This window comes from Marmota marmota, unplaced genomic scaffold, assembly GCF_001458135.2.
Source record: "Marmota marmota marmota unplaced genomic scaffold, marMar, whole genome shotgun sequence".
Classification (NCBI taxonomy): Eukaryota; Metazoa; Chordata; class Mammalia; order Rodentia; family Sciuridae; genus Marmota; species Marmota marmota.
Genome location: NW_025999900.1, coordinates 37,500,569 through 37,521,845, shown reverse-complemented (window position 1 = coordinate 37,521,845; position 21,277 = coordinate 37,500,569). Strand labels below are relative to the sequence as shown.

The window sequence follows — 21,277 nt, the reverse complement described above, 5'->3', positions numbered from 1 at the left end:
ACAGGGTCTAGCTATATTGATAAGGCCTCACTAAGTTTAAGGTTGGAGTCCTCCTGCTTCAACCTCCTAAGTTGCTGGGATTACAGTTTGCACTCAACTCTCCAATCTTTACACGATACAAATAAAATGTTTTCCCTGGGGTGAAAGAAATAAAAGTCTATATTTCAGGTCAGAGCCATAAACCTAGAATAGCTTTGATCAACAATTGCTGAGGGCACTGGCAAAAGCCTAAAAGAATTGTTCTTTCTTTTTCTTGCTATGTAACTTTCTCACCTGTGGCTGCAGCACCATTTTGAGTGGTACTGAAAGTCTTTGTCCTGGGCTTTGTCCTGGTCCCATTATCTGAGCCTGCTGCACAGAGGAGAGAGTCAATGGCTGGGCTGAGGGTGGCTGCTGGGGCTGGGGCTGGGATGATGGAGGCTGTGGTACAATCTGGATTTTCTGCTGTGGCTGCTGCACCTGCAGCTGGATAGTGACTACTTTGGCAGGTTGCCCCTGGGCATTCTTGGCTTGAGTCAGGGCTGCCAGCTGATTGCCCTGTAACACTATCTTGCCTGGTAGACTCCCTAGCACAACATGCCGATGTCCTTGGGGACCTCCAGATTGTGGCTGCTGGAGGACCAGGGTGATGCGTTTCGATTCACCCTACAGTGAAGGAAAGAAATTGCAAGAGAGGTACAAAATTAAAGAATGGTAAAACCTGAAATGTTTTTACCAGTTTTCTTCATCCTAGATTCATAACTAAGGATCAGAAGACATTTGTTCATCCTCCTATCTGTCCTGATAGAATCTTTTCTATAACATTTCTGCTCAATGGGTATCAAGCCATTTTTTAAAAACTTCTGATGGGAAGCTATCTTCTAAGGCAGTCACTTCATTTTAGGAATCTGTTAAAATAAAAGTCCTTATATTGAACTGAAATCTGCCCCTTTAAGTTCTACTTATCTTAATATCGTCCACCCCATAATTCTTTTGGCTTTTTATTCAGAGGTTACAGAGCATCTGCTTGCTTTTCTTTTCTCTTTTTTTTTGGTACCGGGAATTGAGCCCAGAGGCGCTAAACCACTGAGTCACATTCCCAGCCCTTTTTATATTTTGAGACAGGATCTCGCTAAACAGCAGCTGAGGCTGGCTTTGAACTCATGATCCTCCTGCTTCAGCCTCCTGAGCCACTGGGATTACAGGCGGGCACCACCATGCCTGGCTAGAGTATCTGCTTTCTTATAGTGGAAAGTAATTGGATAAAGTAGGAGGGGGACAATCTTAGTAATAAAAATAGAAGAAAGATATATATATATAGTTTTTACAAGTTTTGCAAATAAATGATTTTTCAAAGATGTTTCTGTGTTCCCACAGCATTCTATATTTTTCATAAAACATATCATAAATGATTGTGAATTCTTGCTTAATGTCTTTCCCAGTAGAAAGGGCCTGCTGTCCTTAATGAGACTGCAAGCTAACCCTAACCCTTAAAGAGACTGCAAACTCTTTAAAGACAGGGATTGTCTGTCTCATTGGCACCAGCTAGGCACACTATAAACATAATGTTAAAATGTATGATAACATTAACCACTTCTGCTTACAAAATAATAAGTATGTATGTCCCTGTCAGCACTGATAAAAAGCAAAGATGGAATTTAAACAGACTTTCCCAGAGATAGCTTTCATGTGTGTTCTCTGAGTTGCTGGGCCCTCTATGAAACCAAAATTCACCTCCCCCTTTCACTCAAGTCACCTGGGTAGGTGTAGAGGTCAGTGTAACTGCAGGCTTCAGTGGGGGCCCTGTGGCCCCAGGGTTTCCAGCAGGAGCTGAACCCTTAACTGGCTGGAGGACCAGCTGTTTTACTGGTCGGCTGGGCTGGACAATGCGCTGAACAGCAGCCTGGTTCCCAGGGACCTTGGCGGCCAACACTGTATTACCAGAGACAATGGAAACACCTGGTCGAAGGGGCGTGCCGGTTAGCACTTTGGTAAAAGTGACTTTTCCACCATTGGCTGTGCCAGCCACGAGTGGCTGAGCTGTGCTGGTGATACCTTGAGCCTGAATTTGTGCCACATGGGCACCAGTGACTGAGGAACTTGGTGGGGCCTTAAGGATAACAATCTTAGGGGCTGACTGAGGTGGTTGTCCTCCAGCACTACTGGAGGAGACAGCTGTGGCAGAGACACCCATGAAAGGATTCCCTTGGCTCAGGATCTCCTGGTTCTTGGAGACCTGCAAAAGTCCAGATGTTGACGTTGATGTCTGTAAGACAGGTTGGGCTGGCTGCTCCTGGCTGGTGGGCTGAGTGGTATAATCATGCAAGGTTAAGGATTCTGGAGCTGGAGCTGTGGATTCTTTGGGAAGTTCTGTGGGGGCTGTTTCCTCTGGTGCGGAGACCAGGTCACTTGCTGATGAACTCCCCACATCACCACCTCCACCATCCTGGTTCATTTGATCCAAGGAGTCCAAAGAGCTTGGCAGTCCAAGGGCTTCTTCAATGGGGTCTTGGGTGACCTGGTTAAAGCTGTCATCAGTCAGAGAGTCCAGGCCAAATAAATTTGGGTCATCAAACAGATCCATGATGGGGTCTGCCATCTTAGGAAAATAATGGAGGGTATTTCCTCACAGGCTAAGGAGGGAAGGGGAGGGGGGGTACTGGTTCTCCCCTCCCCTCCCCTATTAAGAAAAAAATGTACACAATGGAAGAGACTACTACTCTTCAAGTAAAGAGGCAAGAAACAAGTGCATGTCAGATTGTCCTGACCTTCATGGAGCAAGATGGCTAGGTCTTCTGAGGAAGATGATGGAACTCCTGTTGTGGGAATACAAATACAAATGAAAAATAAGCAAAGTTGGTGACCTCAAGAGAAAATGTCTCCTTGGGTACCATCCTTACTATTAAATAGCATTAAATAATGAGAAGAGGTAAACATGAGGAAATATGAGGATAGATATATAGCAGAAAGAATACCCACATTTCTGCTTCAAAATGAAAACTAGAAAAGAAATAAACCATCCCCTTTTGGGGCTTTTATACCTATACACTTTAAAGCTGCTATCTGTCAAGAGTATTCAGCTGTCTCTGTCTACTTCCTTTTACAATTACTTTTCTTACGTAGAGATTAGGAAATTCAGTAATCATTCACCTTTTATTTTCAGCTCTTAAACTGGCAGAACTCAAAAATATACCATTAGCATTCCCATGAAGGTAGATAAAGAATTCTGATATAGTTTATTTTATAAATTTTCCTTGAATTTACTGGCCAAAATAGAGACCTTTTACCAAGCTTGTAGTACAATTTTACCCAGGAAGTTTTTTCAAATTTTGTCCTAGTTAACACGTCAATTAACATATACATAGCATTTTGTTCTAATGTCTCCTTAAGAAACCTTTCTCATAAAAGACCAAAAACTTCCTTTGCAAGGGATTCAACATTTTAATTCCAGTTTATATTTCCATTTTTCTCTTGCCATTTCTTGCACACATTCTACATTCCAATCATTGTAGTTCCCTTAATGTGATTCGGACCTGCATGACTTTGCCTATTATGCTATAGCATTTGTGTGGTACACATCGTTCTTCACCCCTTCGTCCTTACCTCAAACATCTCTCATAGCTGAAACATTATCTACCCTCAAAGCTCTTCTATTCCATAAAGTGAGCCCTGAAACTCTGTCTTTAATAACTGAACAATATGTAATGATTTGATCCTTTCACCTCCTTTAAACATCCATACCATTATTTACACATTTTTAAAAAAAAGTTTTATTTTGTTTTTCTGGGTTTATACCCTATTAAAAGCATTTATATTAACATTTTACTAAAATGATTTGAGTTTCTTATCTATATCCTCTGAAAGCCCAAATAATCTCTTCATGAAAATTATAAAAACCTGTCTGCTTCTCAAGGTGCTTGTCTGTCATATGCTGGAGCACTGCCATAATTACATTAAAAACTAATGATGATTAGGAATGTGTGCAATGTATTCCCTGTATAACCCTCCACCATAGCTTAGCTTATGAGAAGCTGAAATATTAATAATGAGACGAGGTAAATGTTATTTGAAATAAACCATTCAGTCCTCGAAAAAAATAAATGGCACTTCTTAGTTCTGATAATCGACAGTAAAGCTCATCTTCAAACTGTCCTACAAATGGCTGAAATTATGTTTATAAAATCTATATCTAGGGTTTTAAATTCATGAAAAAATAATGGAAAAAAGAAAACTACTAAAGACAAGGAGTTTTCCTTTTCTTTCTTTTTTTGGGGGGTGGGGTGGGAGACAGAGGATAGAATTAGGAATTGAATCCAGGAGCACTCTACCACTGAACTACATCCCCAGCCCTTTTATTTTAAGACAGGGTCTTGCTAAGTTGCCCTGGCTGGTCTTGAACTCGGATCCTCCTGTCTCAGTCTCCAGAGTTGCTGGGATTACAGGTGTGAGCCACCACATCTGGCAAAACATAAGCAATTATATCACCATGTAATCAAAATACATGAAAAAGGAGTATCTGTTCTTTGTCTATGATGTCAATGTGACAATTCAGGAAAGCCTTACTTGATAAGACTATTTCTCCTAAAAGACTATTTCTCCTAACTTTTGGAGGATAAATAAGAAATTTGTTAGAGAGAGAGTATAGATTTCACTGAAGAAGACTTTTCCATGTAACCCCCAAGCTGTACTTCTTCCTTTCCCCAGCCCATCTCAGTTGTCCTTACAAAGCAATATAATGTGACTCAATAGCCCAGAAGCTTTGACATAAAGAGAACAGACTCATCATTAGATGGCATATCAGCTATTGGGACATTAGTCAAAATTACAAAGCATAAAAGGTGTCTCCACTAATGTTCTTTTTTAACATTTTTTTTTTAGTTGTAAATAGACACAATACCTTTATTTTATTTGTTTTTATTTTTATGTGGTGCTGGGGATCGGACCCAGTGCCTCACACATGCTAGGCAAGTGCTCTACCCCAGAGCCACAACCCCGGCCCCTCCACTAATGTTAAACAAGATCTTCCTAGCTTCAATAACTGTATACTTTCACATTTCAAAATCAATATTACTACTCACTACTGGCTAAATTATTCCAGCAGCTCTTTCAGCCTCTCTTAATATTGGCCCTCAAATTACTCAAATGGTGATGAGAAAAGTCATGGATGTTTCTTAATGAAAATCTATTCAACAATTTTACAAATTTCCTTAAAACTACTACCACTGACCTTTTTTTTTCCTTTTTTTACTAATTATGTCTTACTCTGCCACTTATCTTTTATCTCCTACTCAAAGTCACAGAAGTTACACTAAATGTCTACTGTTAAGTGTCATACAAAAACTACTGACCAAGTATCCACTAACTATAAGTTTGTAGTCATAATAGTTTAGAACCTGTCCTTTCTTCCACGGGGTATTTTGTCCCTTTCACAAGTCCTTGCTACTTATTCATCTATGTTCTTCCTTTCCCCCATAATGGCTCAATCTCAGAGATCTCACTTTTTAATCGCAGAAACAAGGTTAACAGTTTCTGAAATATTTCCTTACCCCCATGGGAGGGAGGAGCATAAACTTTTAAAGGTCAATGTATTATCATTTACCTCTCCTTACCCAATTTTTGGGCCAAACGTCTGCTTCTACTGGTTCAGTCTAGGCCAATAATTTAAAAGAAAAAAAAAAAATGTCAGTGATTTAATGTCATAATTCCAAGTATCACTACTTCACAGTCGCAACTCACTTCCACTGACCTAATTAATTCATAGGCATTTTTTATCCTAGTCTTCTATTTCTTTTCTAGTTCTCATTTTCAACTGTCCTTGATTTTTACAAGACTAAACCTTTGACCCCAAAAATCTTTTCTTCACTCCCTCTTTCTTTTCTTATGGGTCATCTTGACTGTATACATGTCTGGCCTATTTTACCATAGAGAATTCTAGTCATGAATTCTCTTTCCATGGTTCAAATCCTGGTAATAAAAATAAGTAGATGTTAAGCGGCTTTTATGGTAAAACAACTGCCCAGATAATGAAGTCATACCACACTTTTATCATATTAAGAATGAAGTTACCAGGCACACTGGTATGTGCCTGTAATCTCAGTGACTTGGGAGGCTGAGGCTGGAGGATCCCAAGTTCAAGGCCACCTTCAGCAATTTAGCAAGGTATTAAGCAATGTAGCAAGACCCTGTCTCAAAATAGAACAGAAAAACAAAAACAAACACACACACATTAAAAAAAGTGAGGAGCTAGGGAATGTAGCTTAGCACCCCTGGGTTCAACCCCTAGTACAAAAAAAAAAAAAAAAAAAGGTCAGCCTTGTCCTACCATTGCCCAAAACAGACAGAAATATGCATGTGCTCAAAAGGAGGTAAGAATTTAGTAGTTGTACTTAGGTTATTTTTCATAATTCTAAATTAATGTCCAGACTCATGACAGAGATCCTGGGGGATGAGAGTAGAGAAAAGGAACGAACAGGAAGGTTAGTTAAGGTTGAAATTTAAGTCTACAAATCTATAATCTCCAAATAACCCAGTTACTGCATATATATCAATAATACCCTTCATCTCGATTCCTTCAAGAGGCACCACTCTTTCCCCTGGAAGTAAATATAAACTGATATTCTTCTGAAGCTATGTTACATATTTAACACAGTTCTTGTTTTACTGCTTTTGCTTTTTTTTTCTTTTTGCAATACTGGGGATTGAACTTAATGGTGGTCTGCCACTGAGCTACATCTCCAATTCTTTATGTTTTGAGACAGGATCTCACTTAGGTGCCTAGGATCCTCCTGCCTCAACATCCCAATTTGCCTGTGACTCTGGGATTATAGGTGTGCCCCACCATGCCCAGCTTCTTGTCCTTGGTTTATATTTTGCCTCATCCTGGCCCATTTCTATAACAACTTGCCTGTTCTATCACAAAGGATTTTATGTTAATTCTATTCTAAATTTTTCCATATCTTTCAACATAGCAATGATTCTCAACTATGGAATGGAGGACACATCCCTTTGGAAAAGCTTATAGGAAGTGGAGGTTGGAGTAGGGGGAGAGATATAAATGTAGTTTTAAAATGTGTTCAGTACTGTAGTTTTATATTTGTAGCTTTACATTTCATTGTTTAGGTTACTTTATTTGGTAAAATTGAACAAAATCTTGCTAACCTGTGAGAATCTGTAAAAACTAAGATGGGGGTTAAGAGAGGTTGAAACAGAGAAAGCAGCATGGCTGGCTTGAAAAGGTTATCAACATCTCTGAAATAGGTTTTTATGGTTTCTCAAAAGGGAGTTTATCATAGTTCACTGTTTGATGGATGAGAAACACTGCAACAGAGATTATTCCATTGTCTAATAGATAAAATTATATAAACTGAACCACAGACATTCATTCTCCATTACAGATTTCCTTGTACTGGCCATCCTCTTAAACAATAACAAACAAATGCCATATTGAGCAATACTGACCTTTTTCTGTAATATGCACTTTTAGAAAGTACCTCTCATGCCCACTTAATTTCTAGCTGCCCAAAGATTCAGAAAAGAATAAACTATTTTACTTCAAAGTGTAAATCTTGTTGTTGGAAACTGTATCCTTTTCAAGAGGATCAGCTGCAGACAGATATACACACAGGTTATTGAATCACAAGATGGGCAGAAGCAGCTTAATCTAAATGAGAAATCCCTTTAAAGTAAAATAATCAGAAGGGCTAAAATAAAAATACCCAATGTAATTTTAGAGTGGAAGCACTTAAAAACTATACCATGGAGATACTTATGAGACCCCACAAAGTCTCAAATCTTATTCAGAAATGGCAAATAAACATCCAAAGTGAATGCAATCACAAGTTAGGGTCAAGAAAGGATCAGGATGGAAGGACACAGACCAAAAAAAAAAAAAAAATAGAACTATTAACTTGAAGCGACTCAGACTGCCTCAAAAAGACCAAGATTGTAGGCCATTTTCTCTATCTTCACCATCCTCACTACCAAATGTATGTCTACTGTTTTCCAATTACTAAAGGAGAAAGCACTAACCCATCAATCGGGTTATGGACATTTGGGGCAAATATGGCTGGTAAAGTAAAACCTTCCTTATAAATAGGAAAAGCAAAATAGGCAACTATGAAAACTAAAATCATGTCTTTTCAGGAGGTAAAGGAGAAACTACAGAAATTATGCACTTATACGGGGAAAAAGAAGGAATCAGGTAAGGAAGTAAGAGGTTGATGGAGAGGAAAACGCAACTGGGGGTGGGGGTGGGGGTGTGGATGCCTTGGGTAGAAGCAACGTTAGGACGAAGTACAGGCTGAGGGGCCCAACAACCCCTGAGAGAGAAAATGAGCTGTGCCTCACCCAGTGGGAGAGAGAGGTGGCTTTACCTGCAGCGGCCGTGGGGGGCCGGTTCGCCCCTCTCGCTGTCTCTCCAGCACCAGTTCCCCCTCCTCCTGCGCAACCTAACTTGATGCTCCTGCCCGCCCCGTGTTCTCATTGGCTGAAACCCACTGCCACTCACTTCAGGCGCAGAGACGCAAAACAGCGCAAAGGGTGGGACTAGAAAGAACTCCCCCTCCCCCTCCTCCGCAGGTTAGGTTGAGAGCGCACGGAGAGGCCTATCCGGTTTCTAGGGCCCAGGCGAAGCCTGCAGCTTGCTTAAAAAAAAAAAAAAAAAAAAAAGGGGGGGGCGGGCCCGTAGAACGATCTCGGTCTCTCGGTGCAAGAAATCGGTCCTGAGGATTAAATTCCCTACCACGTACCTACACCGTATTCTGCACACCTAAGAGTATAAAACTCCGGAGGGAGGGTTCCGCACTAGGCCAGCTCCGCCTCCCTCTGGAACCCTGGCCTTCCAGCAGTCCTGTCAACACCTTTACTGTAGTGACTATACCTTATCCCACTGCACAGTGTAAGGTGCCAAATCCTCCCTGCACTGTAGGAGTTAGTACAGTGGCTGGAATATGGAGCTTTTTACTCTCAAAATATAAAGCACTCTTTCTACCACAACCCATAGAGCTGGCTTGCATTCTTGACACTTTAACCCTTCAGCAGCAGCACTGCTTTCTAGAAACTTAACTTGGATACCCTCTAACATCCTGGTCCTCTAGCTCCCCAAAACACATATCCTCTACCCCCAAACCCAGTCTCCCACCCTTATTTCTCTCGAAATAGTCTGTTTGACATATTGGTAACTGTCCACTTTGCAATGTCACTTGATACAACAAATAATTTCCCCGCAAATCCCCAGAAAGATGGTAAGGTTAAATCCCCCAAAGGAAATTGTTACTTAAAAAAAAAAAAAATTGCTTCCCTCCTGACCACTAGTTCTTCTGAAAAGTGACTATCCTTAACATTGAAATCCTAATTTCTGTAATCTACGACAAATGCAAACTAGAAAGATCAAATTTGGCCTTAGATTTCTTATTTTTAAAGATTCTAGTTTTACCACTAGGTATGCTAGAAATACCCAATTAACACTCTGTGGGTAGCAGTACTATTTCCGATTCATCTGGCTCAAAACCTCAAAAGGTATCTCTTAAACTTCCTTCTGTACCTACCATCCAATCATTTGCCAAGACCCATTGACTCTCTTACAAAATACAACAGACAGATTTTGGAACTGGCAAAGACTTTGGCTGTCATAACAAGTTAACCAGCTTGTTGTATAGATGAGAAAACTGAGCTGGGTGCAGTGGTACACACCTGTAATTCCCAAAACCCAGAAGATTGAAGCAAAAGGAAGGACTGCAAGTTTGAGACCAGTCTCAGCAACTTAGGCCCTAAGCAACTTAGCTTTACCCTGTCTCAAAATAAATACAAAGGGCAGGGGGTGCAGTTCAGTGGTAGAGCATCCCTGGGATCAATCCCCAGTACCACAAGAAAAAAAGGGGTGCAATGAGAGACACACAGAGCGTTTAATGATTTGACTATGAACTTAAGTGGCAAAGTCAGGATTCATATATCCAACTCCTATTTCTACCACCAACTCCCTTTTTTATGCAGTTGCTGTGTAAGAAAAAGAAGTTTCATAACTGATCTCTCTCCCTACTAATCCATTCTGCTACCAAATTAATTTTTTAAAACATAATATGACCAAATCAATCTCATGCTAAATTCTCAAAGGTTTCCCTGTTACTTAAGACATAAATTTTAAAACCACATCTTGCCTTTCAGTCTTATTTCCACTAATACTATTTATATACATTTACATGCTAGTCGAAAAACTCAACTTATTATTGCTATATTTTTTTTCATCTGGGTCTACCTAATACTGCTGCCTTCAAATTATACACCATCCTTAATTCATTTCTTTACCAAAATCTTATTTTTATAATTTTCTAAGATCTACATCAAATGCCTCTTCATTCATTAGCTCTACATTTACTGAGGATATCAACATTGATGTACCAAGTAATTTGCTAGTATTGGGACCCAAAGATAAATATAAGACACATTCCCTTCAGCCCATTCAGAGAATATTTGTATATATGTGGGGAAAAAATGGTAGGGACTCTGATAACAGTGACAAATGTAAACAATTATAATAGGAGGTGATATAATACAAGGTGATAATGAAATCAGCAGGGTTATTATAGGAACACAGAGAAAAAGAACTTGACTAAGAAGGAAAAGATACCAAAGTAGTTTCTTAAAAGATGAAGAAGACTTAACTAGGTGGGAAGGTAAGGTAAGCCATAGAAAGGCATGATCAGGCAGCAGAGACTGTAAAAGGAAAGGCCGTAAGAGACTAGCAATGAGACACCCTGAAGAAACTAAGTATTTCCTTCAGTAGTTCAGTTTTGCCAAAATGTAAATCACAAAGATACTGGAGGGAGATGAGGATGAAGGGATAGGTAAGGGCTGAACAATGGAGGACACTGAATACTACATTAAGGCATTTTCTTACAGGTAGATTTAAGAAGCCTCAGAAAAATGGAATGACATGAACAGAAATATATTTTGGTTAGGTAACTTTGGCTGGGGTTGGGGGCTTAGAAGATACAGAATAAAGACTGCTGAGTGTCCATGAAAGAGTTGCACAATGGATACATGCTGATTTTTTTTCCCCTGCTCAATGACTAAAAGGGCCCTTCCTGTATTGCGGGAATAGGGAGGAATCTTCAGTGGGATCTTATCTACTATAGAGCCAGAGAGGAGGGGTTAGGTCCCTTCCTCCTCTTCCTGACAAAGAAATATGAACATGACCTAGGCTGGTTCAAGTGGACACCCTTGCTGGTGAACTCTGACTTTGTAGCAATAATGCAAAGACTCAAGAACAAGCTGGATGTGGTGGCAAAAGTCTGTAATCCCAGTGACTTGGAGGCTGAGGCAAAGAGTATCACAAGTTCAAGGCCAGCCTCAGTAACTTAGCAAGGTCCTAATAAGCAACTTATTAAGACCCTAATTTATTTTGAATTTAAATTTCACAATAAAAAATAAAAAGGTATCAGGAGATGATTCAATAGCTAAATGCCCCTGCATTCAATTCTGAGTAACCTCACTCACCCCTACCTCCTCCAACAACAACAACAAAAAAGGCCCAGATCAACCAGTCAGATAGTATTTGGCAATGAGAAACAACAGGGTTCTACAGTATCATCCTCTACAAGGACACATATAAGACACATTCCCTAGGGTCAATCTGTTCAGTGATGTGACCCTGATCCCTGATCTCTGTGGTCAGGTCTCGATTTCTGACCATTTTCTAAACCAGGTTCTGTAACATTCCCATTATTTTTTAAGCCATACAATCAACTTCCAATAAATTCTCTTTCTGCTTACGTCAGTTCAAAGATGATTTCTGGTGTTTGCAACCAATAATCCTAATAAGATGTGTAAGACTTGAATTAAAGCAATATAGTTCAAAAGAACATGATGGAGCTGTGCACGGCATGCCTGTAATCCCAGTGGCGCGGGAGGCTGAGACAGGAGGATCTCAAGTTCAAAGCTGGCCTCAGCAATGGCGAGGTGCTTAGCAATTCAGTGTGACCCTGTCTCTAAATACAAAATAGGGCTGGGGATATGGCTCAGTGGTGGGGTACCCCCGAGTTCAATCACTGGTACACCCCCCCAAAAGACAATCAACTTTGAATGATGAAAAGACCTACATTAAGACACTCAAGGACCAAAGGAAGAGTCATAAAGATTGCAGAAAAACCACTCCTGACCTCAAACACTTTTTTCCCTTGGTTTCAAGGGCACCATACTATTCATGCTGTTTTCTACCTCTTCGGACACTTCTCCTTTGCTACTTTTCTCTACCAATTCTTTAAATTATCCAATTTCATTTTGGTCCTTTTCCCTCCTTTTACTTTTACACTATAGTTTCTTTTCAAGGATGTCTAATTAAAATACACAGCCTCAATTATTATTCAGTCTTTTCAACAGTCATTGGAGGTAACCATTCTCCAGCACCTCCTATCCAGTTGTGGCTACAGAGACCTAAAACCTTCCTTACACCTAAATCCAACATTTAAAAATTCTATCTCTATCCCCTAAATATTCCAGAAATCCATTTACTGGCTTAATTTACCATCTTCACGTCCCTAGATTGGTATTGCCTTCTAACTGATTCTTTTCTTTTCCACTGTGGTTTTTTATTTTGCAGTGCTAGGAATATGAACCCAGTCTCACACATGCTGGCTCTATCACCGAACCACATCCTCAGCTCAATTTGCTTTTCTTTTTTCTTGGTGCTGAGGATTGAAGCCTGGGACACTTAATTACTGAGTAATCCCAGTCCTTTTTTACTTTGCGACAGAGTCTCACTAAGTTCCTTAGGATCTCCCTAAATTGCTGAGGCTGGCCTTCAACTTGCAATCCTCCTGCCTCAGCCTACTGAGTCGCTGGAATTACAGGTGTGCAGCACCATGCCTGGCCTATACTTTCTTAACAAGTCTGAAATAACTACCTTTATGTCTTAGATGAAGAACTGAATGAGGCACAGAGATAAGTAATTTGCCCAATATCCTATAGCTAGTGAAAAGTGGTGACAGATTCAAATTTAAACAGTGTAGCTTCCGGAAATCACATTCTTAACTACCAATACTATGTTCTAAGTTACAGACTATTATAAATTCCTCTTAATATTCAGTACTTCTCCTTTATAGTACATTGAATAACTGGCTGTATCATTAGTTGTTTGCTATCCTTCCCTCCCCCATTAAAATGCAAGTTTCTCAAGGGCAAGGACTGTGTGTGACCTGTTCAATTTAAGACAATCTGGCTGGGCATGGTAGCCCATGCCTATAATCCCAGTAGCTGGGAAGGCTGAGGCAGGAGGATTGCAAGTTCAAAGCAAGTTAGCAAGGTCCTGTCTCAAAGCACATCTTCAATGTACTTTTGCTAAAAGAATATAATGAACTTCCAGCGAAAGTTATGTGGGAGTGAAACTACAGAAGGGTAATGCAAAGGTTTCTGAGCAAAGGCAATGGTTTCACTCACTTACTTGCAGTGATCAAAAAAAAAAAAAAAAAAAAAAAAAAAGGCAGTGATACACTTTCCCATCCATTTAGAAGAGACACAATAACATAAGGTATTCGTTATGTTTTAGTACCCATAGCAGACACAGCTTTTACATACAGCAAAAGGAGCTATACGCAATATATATAAAAGACGTTTTTAGTGAGCTAGGGATATAGATCAGTAGTAGAGTGCTTGCTTAGCATGAGTGAGATCATGGGTTTGATCCCCAGAACCACCCCCCCACAACTTTTCTACAGTGTAATAATCACTGTTGAAAATAATGAAATTTTAGTTATCCTTTTTAGGTTTAGGATCATAATGCCTTAGTAGTAACCAATTTACAGCTATGGCAGGAAGTAAATGAATGACACTATATACTTATGACTCAAAAATAGGGCATGGATCATTTTTTTAAGCCAACCTCATTGTAGATTTCTTCCCCCCAGTAAACCCTTGGTGTTTTAGCCTAAGTCTGAAGATAGAAAATAAGAACTTAATCTTTTAAGGATGACTGCTCTTTGTCAATTTAAGACAATCTGGCTGGGCATGGTAGTGCATGCCTATAATCCCAGTAGCTGGAAAGGCTGAGGCAGGAGGATCACAAGTTCAAAGCCAGTCTCAGCAAGTTAGCAAGGTCCTGTCTCAAAGTAAAAAAATAAAAAGGGGTTTATTTTTTGGCTCAGTGGTAAAGCACCCCTGGGTTCAATCCCCAGTACCAAAAAAAAAAAAGAAAGAAAGAAAGAGAGATTCAAAAGTAAAAAGAAATTTTATGTGCTCAAGGTTCTACAACTGCTAAAGGTACAGCTTTAACAAGTTACTAAATGCCTACCTGTCTCATACTTCCCACAGAAGTTAGCACTGAACTTTTAAATGGGGGAAGACTGGATAACAAATAGGGCTTTGATCGGACAGACCAGAGTCCTACTCCTAGTTAAGTTATCTACCTAAGTCATCTTCTGTAAATGAACTAACATCCCATTCATTTCAGAGTAGTCCTAAAGATTAAAAGATAATATATAATGCTTGGCATATAGTACAAACAAAGAAATATATTATTCCTCATCCAATATTTTAAAACAGTACCAATAAAGGCTTATCTCAAAGCAAAATTATTACTTGTAGACTTAGCAGAGCTGATGTGCTAAGCAGAATCAGGTGGGATATTGAAACATATGTGGAAGTTTCATAATTAGAATAGTTGGACTGCTTGGCATGATGAAAGGACCCTTGTACTACATTAACCTCCTAACCATGGAACACAACCAGCACTGATGTCTAAGGCAACTTCCCAAGTAATTCAACTAATCATTTCCATGTTTGTAGGAATATGCTACTATTTCATAAATACTCAATTTACTTCACAAAATCTGCTTGTGAGGCTGGGTACAATGGCACATTGGCTGCAAGCCACTTGGGAGGCTGAGGCAGGAGAATTGCTAGTTCAAGGCCAGCCTCAGCAACTTGGCAAGGCCCTAAGCAATTTAATAAGATCCTATGTCAAAAAAAAAAAAAAAAGGTGGGGGGCTGGTGGTGCAGCTCAGTGGTAAAGTGCCCCTGGGTTCAATCCCTAGTAAAGGCAGGAGCAGTGTGGACCTGCTTGTAGTAACTTTGATTTCTCTGACAAGGCTATCCCTGGGTAGTTCTCAGGCCTACCTAGATCCAGCTACCTTAGCTTTTGACTCCCATGACTTTTCAGGAGAGCAATGAAAAGAAATGACCAAACCTCATTGGAAAAAAAAAAAAAAAAAAAGCCTTAATGGGAGACACAACAGAGAGCAAGCAAAGCACTACATTTTATAAGAGAATTCATATGCAAACAAGGGAAGAGATGACTGATGTGTCCCACCCCCCAGAAAGGGGTAAAATTTGAAAATAAATAAATAAATAACTTGAGTTCTGAGGAGGAGCAATGAAGATTTTCATGCAATTTGATATTCCTGATTCAAAAATCCTGAAAAATTTTCCATTTATTTTACCTAGGTAAATGTATACTTGATAAAATCTTGTTCCACACAAAATAATTTGTTGATTTGGGTTCTAAATAGGCAACCAAAGTACAGAAATTTCTTCTACAACCAACCAAAAAGATCTTCTCATATCACTAATGGGACAATGTACTTCTGAATACTGATGTCCTAAGGAATAAGCCCCAAAGATGTCTATAGTACACCCTCAAAAGATGTAGTAGAAATAAGGAAAGCAGAAAATTCCAAAGGTTTCTGTAATGACCACAAAAAACAACTGGAGAAACCCTAAAGGCTTAACAACTCATTAATATCCTCCTCCCTGTCAAATAAAATTAAGAATTCAGTTAAGGGGCTCTGGATATAGCTCAGTGGTAGAGCATGTGCTAAGCATCTTGGAAGCCCTGGGCCCAATCTTGGCGCGGGGGGGGGGTTTGTACACACTCACACATACACTTTCACAAGCAAAAAGAAAGGAAGGAAGGAAAGAAAAAGAAGGGAGAAAATCAGCTACTGAATAACTTTTCTCAAAAAGTTACTGACATAGTCTTAGAAGTTACAGACTCTCAAAACAAAAAGGTGTTATTATGGAATTACTAATTACTAGAATACTGGGATTTACCAAAAAAAGGATTAGCACTATCACATTTAAGGTGCCAACATAAAGGGAGAAAAGAAGTACAGTTCTGAAAATTTTACCTAGCAATTGCAGTAGTATGCCATTTAATTATCTTTTTTTAATGAAATAAAATCTGAAAATAACATAAAATGAAGCAACATACAGTAAATTACTCTGGTGATTCGTAGAGGAAATAAAATCAGGGCTATTTCAGTCTTTCAACAACAAAGTCAACCTTTGATTAGCAATTATGCACAACAATAAATAATTGTTCTGGGAACTCTTTTCAAAATAATGAGACTAGTACACTGATAATCTGAATTTGAAGAAGCTGGAACTTTGTCTAGGCTCCATACACATTTTTTACTGTTCAGAATATATTCCTGGCCATTCCTGCTGAAGACAAAGGTAAAGCAATTATCTATGCCAGGCAAATTTCTATCTATGCCTACTGGATTTTTTGATTATAACATAACAGTTACTGGACAGAAATTGTTTCATTTTAAAAGGTTTCCTGCGGGCTGGAGTTGTGGCTCTGAGGTAGAGTGCTTGCCTAGCACACATGAGACAGTAGGTTGATCCTCAGTACCACATAAAAATAAATAAATAAAATAAAGTTATGGTGTCCACTTACATCTAAAAAAAAAGTTTCCTGCTACAATCTGAAGGCAAGATATATTTTAAACTTGACCATTTTGCTTCAGATGTGACATTAAACAACTCAAGAACCCTAGTGAAGGACAGAAAATAATGGACAATAAAAAGGCAAATAAACAAAAACAAATGTTACCTATACAACAGCTTAATGAGAATCTTCAGAGATTAACATACTTTGTAGCTTAAATTTTAAATGTCAGTAACTACGTAGCTTAAATTTTAAACATCACTTAGCCACTGGGATGGCGGAAGCAGGAGGATCGCAAGCTCCAGTACTATCACATTTAAGGTGCCAACATAAAGGGAGAAAAGAAGCACAGTTCTGAAAATTATTACCTAGCAATTGCAGTAGTATGCCATTTAATTATCTGGTAACCTGGCAAGAACTCAGCAACTTAGAAAGACTTTGTCTCAAAACATAAAAAAAGGACTAAAGATTAGCTCAATAGTAAAGTGCCCCTGTGTTCAATCCGCAGTACAAAATCTGCACACATACATAAATAAAAATAAAAAGAACTAGCAATATAGCCCAGTGGTAAACTGTCCCTGTGTTCAATTCCCAGAGGGGAGGGGGAAAAATTTAAACTTCAATAACTACAAAAAAGATGGAGGGTTGGGGTTGTGGCTCAGCGGTGGAGCGCTCACCTAGCACATGCGAGGCTCTGGGTTCGATTCTCAGCACCACATAAAAATAAGTAAGATAAAAGTATTTAAAAAAACAAAAAGGTGGGATTCGCTTTGCCAAACAAATACAAAGAAAAATTTAAAGGCAATGGGAAATAGAATTAGAAAAACAAACAAAAGAGCTAAATTATGATTTCATTAACACACACATAAACAAACTAAGATGTTAAAGGGAAAAAGGTTACCCATATCCAGGACAAAGTTTTGAATGCACTAAATGGTTAAATAAACTTTTAAGTAATAGGAAACTGTTCATTCAACTTTGTTGCATATAAATACTACTTAGAGAGTAGGTACAGAAGGAACTACATCTTGAAAATTGGGGTCTCTATATCCTTACAAGTTCTCAGCTATAGAGGCAAAAGGGGACAATATCAGTGGACTGCAACAAAAACCAAAGTGAACAGAATCATAACAAAATAATGAAGATTATAAACTCTATGAAGCAAAAAAAGTAAATAAATTGTTTATTTATTAAAGAGGGCTGGGGATATAGTTTAGTTGGTAGAGTGCTTGCCTTGAAGGCACAAGGCCATGGGTTCAATCCCCAACACCACACACACAAAAAAATTCATTAAAGAGTATTTCCTCAATTTTATTCACTCAATTTTAAATTGAGTGACAGGAAACATAATAATCTACCAATGAATTAAACGCTGTAAGTAAAACAATAAATACCACGGTGGTCACAATAGTGCAAGGACAGGTCACACAAAGACCTGCAGATAAGGGACTTGCTTAAATGCAAGTACAGAAGGACAGTAACTTTTAGGGTTGAGGGTGGAGGTCCCAAAGAAATGTCTGTCTTCTGTTTTTCTCCCAGATATTAGACTCAATGTAACCTCAGAAGATAGCTTAACTCTTCCAGAGCTGTGGACAAACAATATTACTAAAGCATTTTAACATTCATCTGAATGTTACAGTCCTTTCAAAAATGAGAACATTCAATTTCATTCTTTCAGTAAGCAAGTATAGTTTTGGCACTCACAAATTAATATTAAATGGTAGTACTGCATTAAAAAAAAAAAAAAATCACCTGGGGCTGGGGATGTGGCTCAAGCGGTAGCGCGCTCGCCTGGCATGCGTGCGGCCCGGGTTCGATCCTCAGCACCACATACAAACAAAGATGTTGTGTCCGCCGAAAACTAAAAAATAAATATTAAAAAAAATTCTCTCTCTCTCTTTCTCTCTCTCTCTCTTTAAAAAAAAAATCACCTTTTCACAGAAATATTCAATGGTATATTTTAAAAACTGCCCTCACCATCCTCTGTTACCTATCAGAAACACCATGCTTCATATAAAATATCAATTTTTTCCTGTTATAATCAAACTTCTGGAATAGTGGGTCCTACAATTACAAGATGTCTCTACCTCATCATTCAGGGATGATAGAGCAAAGGTGTTCCTAGGAAATGCCAGGTCTGTGTTTCCTGGTGATTCACAACCACCTGAATGAACACATTTTCCATCCATATCTAAATAAATTTTGTTGGGCTGGGGATGTAGCTCAGTGGTAGAGCACTTGCCTAGAATGCTCTAGGCCCTGGATTTGAACCCCAGCACCCTCACACCCCAAGAAAGAATCTGTTGCCAGGGGCAGTGGTGCACACCTATAATCCCAGTGAACCCAGGAAGCTGAGAAAGGAGGATCATGAGTTCAAAGACAGCCTCAGCAATGTGCTAAGCAACTCAGTGAGACCCTATCTCAAAATACAAAATTGGGCTGGAGATGTGGCTTGGTGGTCAAGTGCCCCTGAGTTCAATCCCCAGTAGCGCCCCCCCCCCCCCAAAAAAAGAAAAGACTTTGTCAATTTAAGAACTGACAAAATCTGGGCTGGAGATTCAACTCAGTTGGTAGAGTGCTTGCTTCACATGCATAAGGCCCTGGGATTCAATCCCCAAGCACCACCACCGAAAAAAAAAAAAAAAAAGAACTGGCAAATTCAACAGGCCAGATTCACAAGACAGATCAGATTAAGCAAAGGTAATGTATGACCTGTGCACCTATACACTGGTCCATCAAATTACTTATCCCAAACCAATCCATCAATCCTTGCTATTTCCATTTTAAGCCTCTGGAGCCTGCCTCATTTTGTGGGAATTGGGGGTGCTGGGATTGACCCCAGATATTCACACAAGCTAAACACATGTTCTACCATTAGCTACACTCCAGTTCCTCATACAGCCTGTCTTTTCAAGGAACGTGCTTACTCTGTTTTTGGCCAATGTCCTTTGCCTTGCCTTTCAGACCCACTGGCATGCTACTCCGGCAACAAAAAGTCTTCTTAAATATAAAATGTTGTTTTTCTTACATTTTTTTAAAGTATTGAAATAATTCCAAAATTGTTCCCACTCTGACACCACGAAATTGACTGCAACTTGTTCTGGAACCTACTGGGTGACTATTCAAAAGAAATACGTAAGCAGAACAAATTACTTAAGACATTATCCAAATCAAAACTCACTTTCCAGTACCTAATATGCTCCACACCAGTTGGGACCTCAGCTGAGGATAATGCAGTCAGGGAATCCTTGACTGAGTTGACAAACTCAGAAAAACAGAGATACATGATCTGTGAATGCTGATGTGATGGTGGGATGCAACAAACACTGATAATGCAGTTCCCAAGCCTTGTGTCTGAGACTTTCCAGTGCCTATTCTTCAAAAGAGAACGCCATAGAGTTCTAATTTTTTTACTTCTAGCTCACTTTGTACGTTCATCAAAACGCGACCGGTCCACTACATACCTCTTCTGTTAAGACCTTAATTACTTCACGACTGCCCCTTAAAAAGAGGCGGCTGCATTTGCACAGCTGCGATGGCAGGGAAATTCCCTGCGACACTAGAGACAGGTAAATAAAGAGATTGCATTCGCTATGAGGTAGGGGGAGTGGTCCTCTGCCACTGATGAGTTTATATAATGCAACAGAAATCCAGTGAGCTCTGCAGACCTGTCAAAGGAGATACAAGGCTTGAGCTCTCCTTTCCCACCACCTCTACACACGCTCCAACACCCTGCTCTTCACTCGGAGAAGACACACGGAAATTACACCTAAGAGTGAATAACAATCTGCATACGCTCTCTATACTTTCCTATCCACTTTTATTATTAAATAAAAGAGAGAGAAAGGAAGGAAAGAAGGTAGGTAGGTAGAAGCTTTAACCTCCCACTTGAGCCCAAAGTATGAAGTAAGCAAACGGAGCCGGGGAGTTTTTCCTACTCTGAAGGGGAAAGAAGAACAAGGCGCTGCCTCTAATCTACACCACGCCCAGTAATGCAATGACAAGCTCTTAAAACTCCATGGTGGCCCAAGCAGCCCCCTTCGCAGCGTGGCCCTGCTCGGACCCCGCGGCCCAGCAGCCGCCCTCTCCCCCGGCCTCTCACAAAGGAGAATGGTTCAGTCCAGACCATCACCCAGCACCTGATCCCTTACAACTGGGGGACGGGGAGGGGGCGCGAGGGAGAGGAGGGAGGATAAGTTCCTGAAGCCATTCTGAGAGTCAGAGCTTTTGGAAAGACTCTTGGGCCAGCACTGAGGAGCAGGCGTGAGCGGGAAGCCTACCTGAACACGTCCTGGTGCTTCCTTCCCAGTCAGCGTTTCAACTCACCGTCTTGGAGAACAAGGCGCCTTCCGGCGGAGCATGGCCAGCCCTCGCCTCAATCTAGCTTGCTAGTAGTCCATTCTCCCTGGGGTCCGCCCACCTTCGCTCCCACCCACCAATGGCGGGGCCGAAGCCCGGCCTCTTCCAGCGGGGTAGTGTGAACGCCATCCAGGAAGTCTCTTGAGGTGGGAGGTCCTAAAAGGCTGAGAACGGTACGTAGGCAACCACAGATATGCCTGATTGAAAATAAAATCTGGCGGCAGCTCGCCTCCGACCGCTCAGTTCGCAGGTGAACGGGCCTCTCGGCATCTTTTTGAC

General features: G+C 40.1%; 1 protein-coding gene across 8 annotated transcripts in view; it reads right to left on the bottom strand.

Moving 5' to 3' along the window:
• The window catches only part of Chd8 (chromodomain helicase DNA binding protein 8), a 60,379-nt gene extending 39,346 nt beyond the window's left edge, over nucleotides 1–21,033 (bottom strand). For 2 of the 8 annotated variants that reach the window (XM_015493095.2, XM_015493103.2), the window contains exons 1-3: nucleotides 20,920–21,033; nucleotides 1,736–2,795; nucleotides 274–645 (exon numbers count right to left, since the gene is read on the bottom strand). In XM_015493095.2, the coding sequence (XP_015348581.1) occupies nucleotides 274–645; nucleotides 1,736–2,578 (1,215 nt within the window). In that variant the 5' untranslated portion in view covers nucleotides 2,579–2,795; nucleotides 20,920–21,033. Of the gene's footprint in view, nucleotides 1–273; nucleotides 646–1,735; nucleotides 2,796–5,588; nucleotides 5,614–8,351; nucleotides 8,464–18,391; nucleotides 18,430–20,919 lie in introns of those variants that run through there. The other 6 variants (XM_015493109.2, XM_048798846.1, XM_048798844.1 and 3 more) reach the window with 6 other exon arrangements.
• Nucleotides 21,034–21,277: the final 244 nt, after the last annotated feature.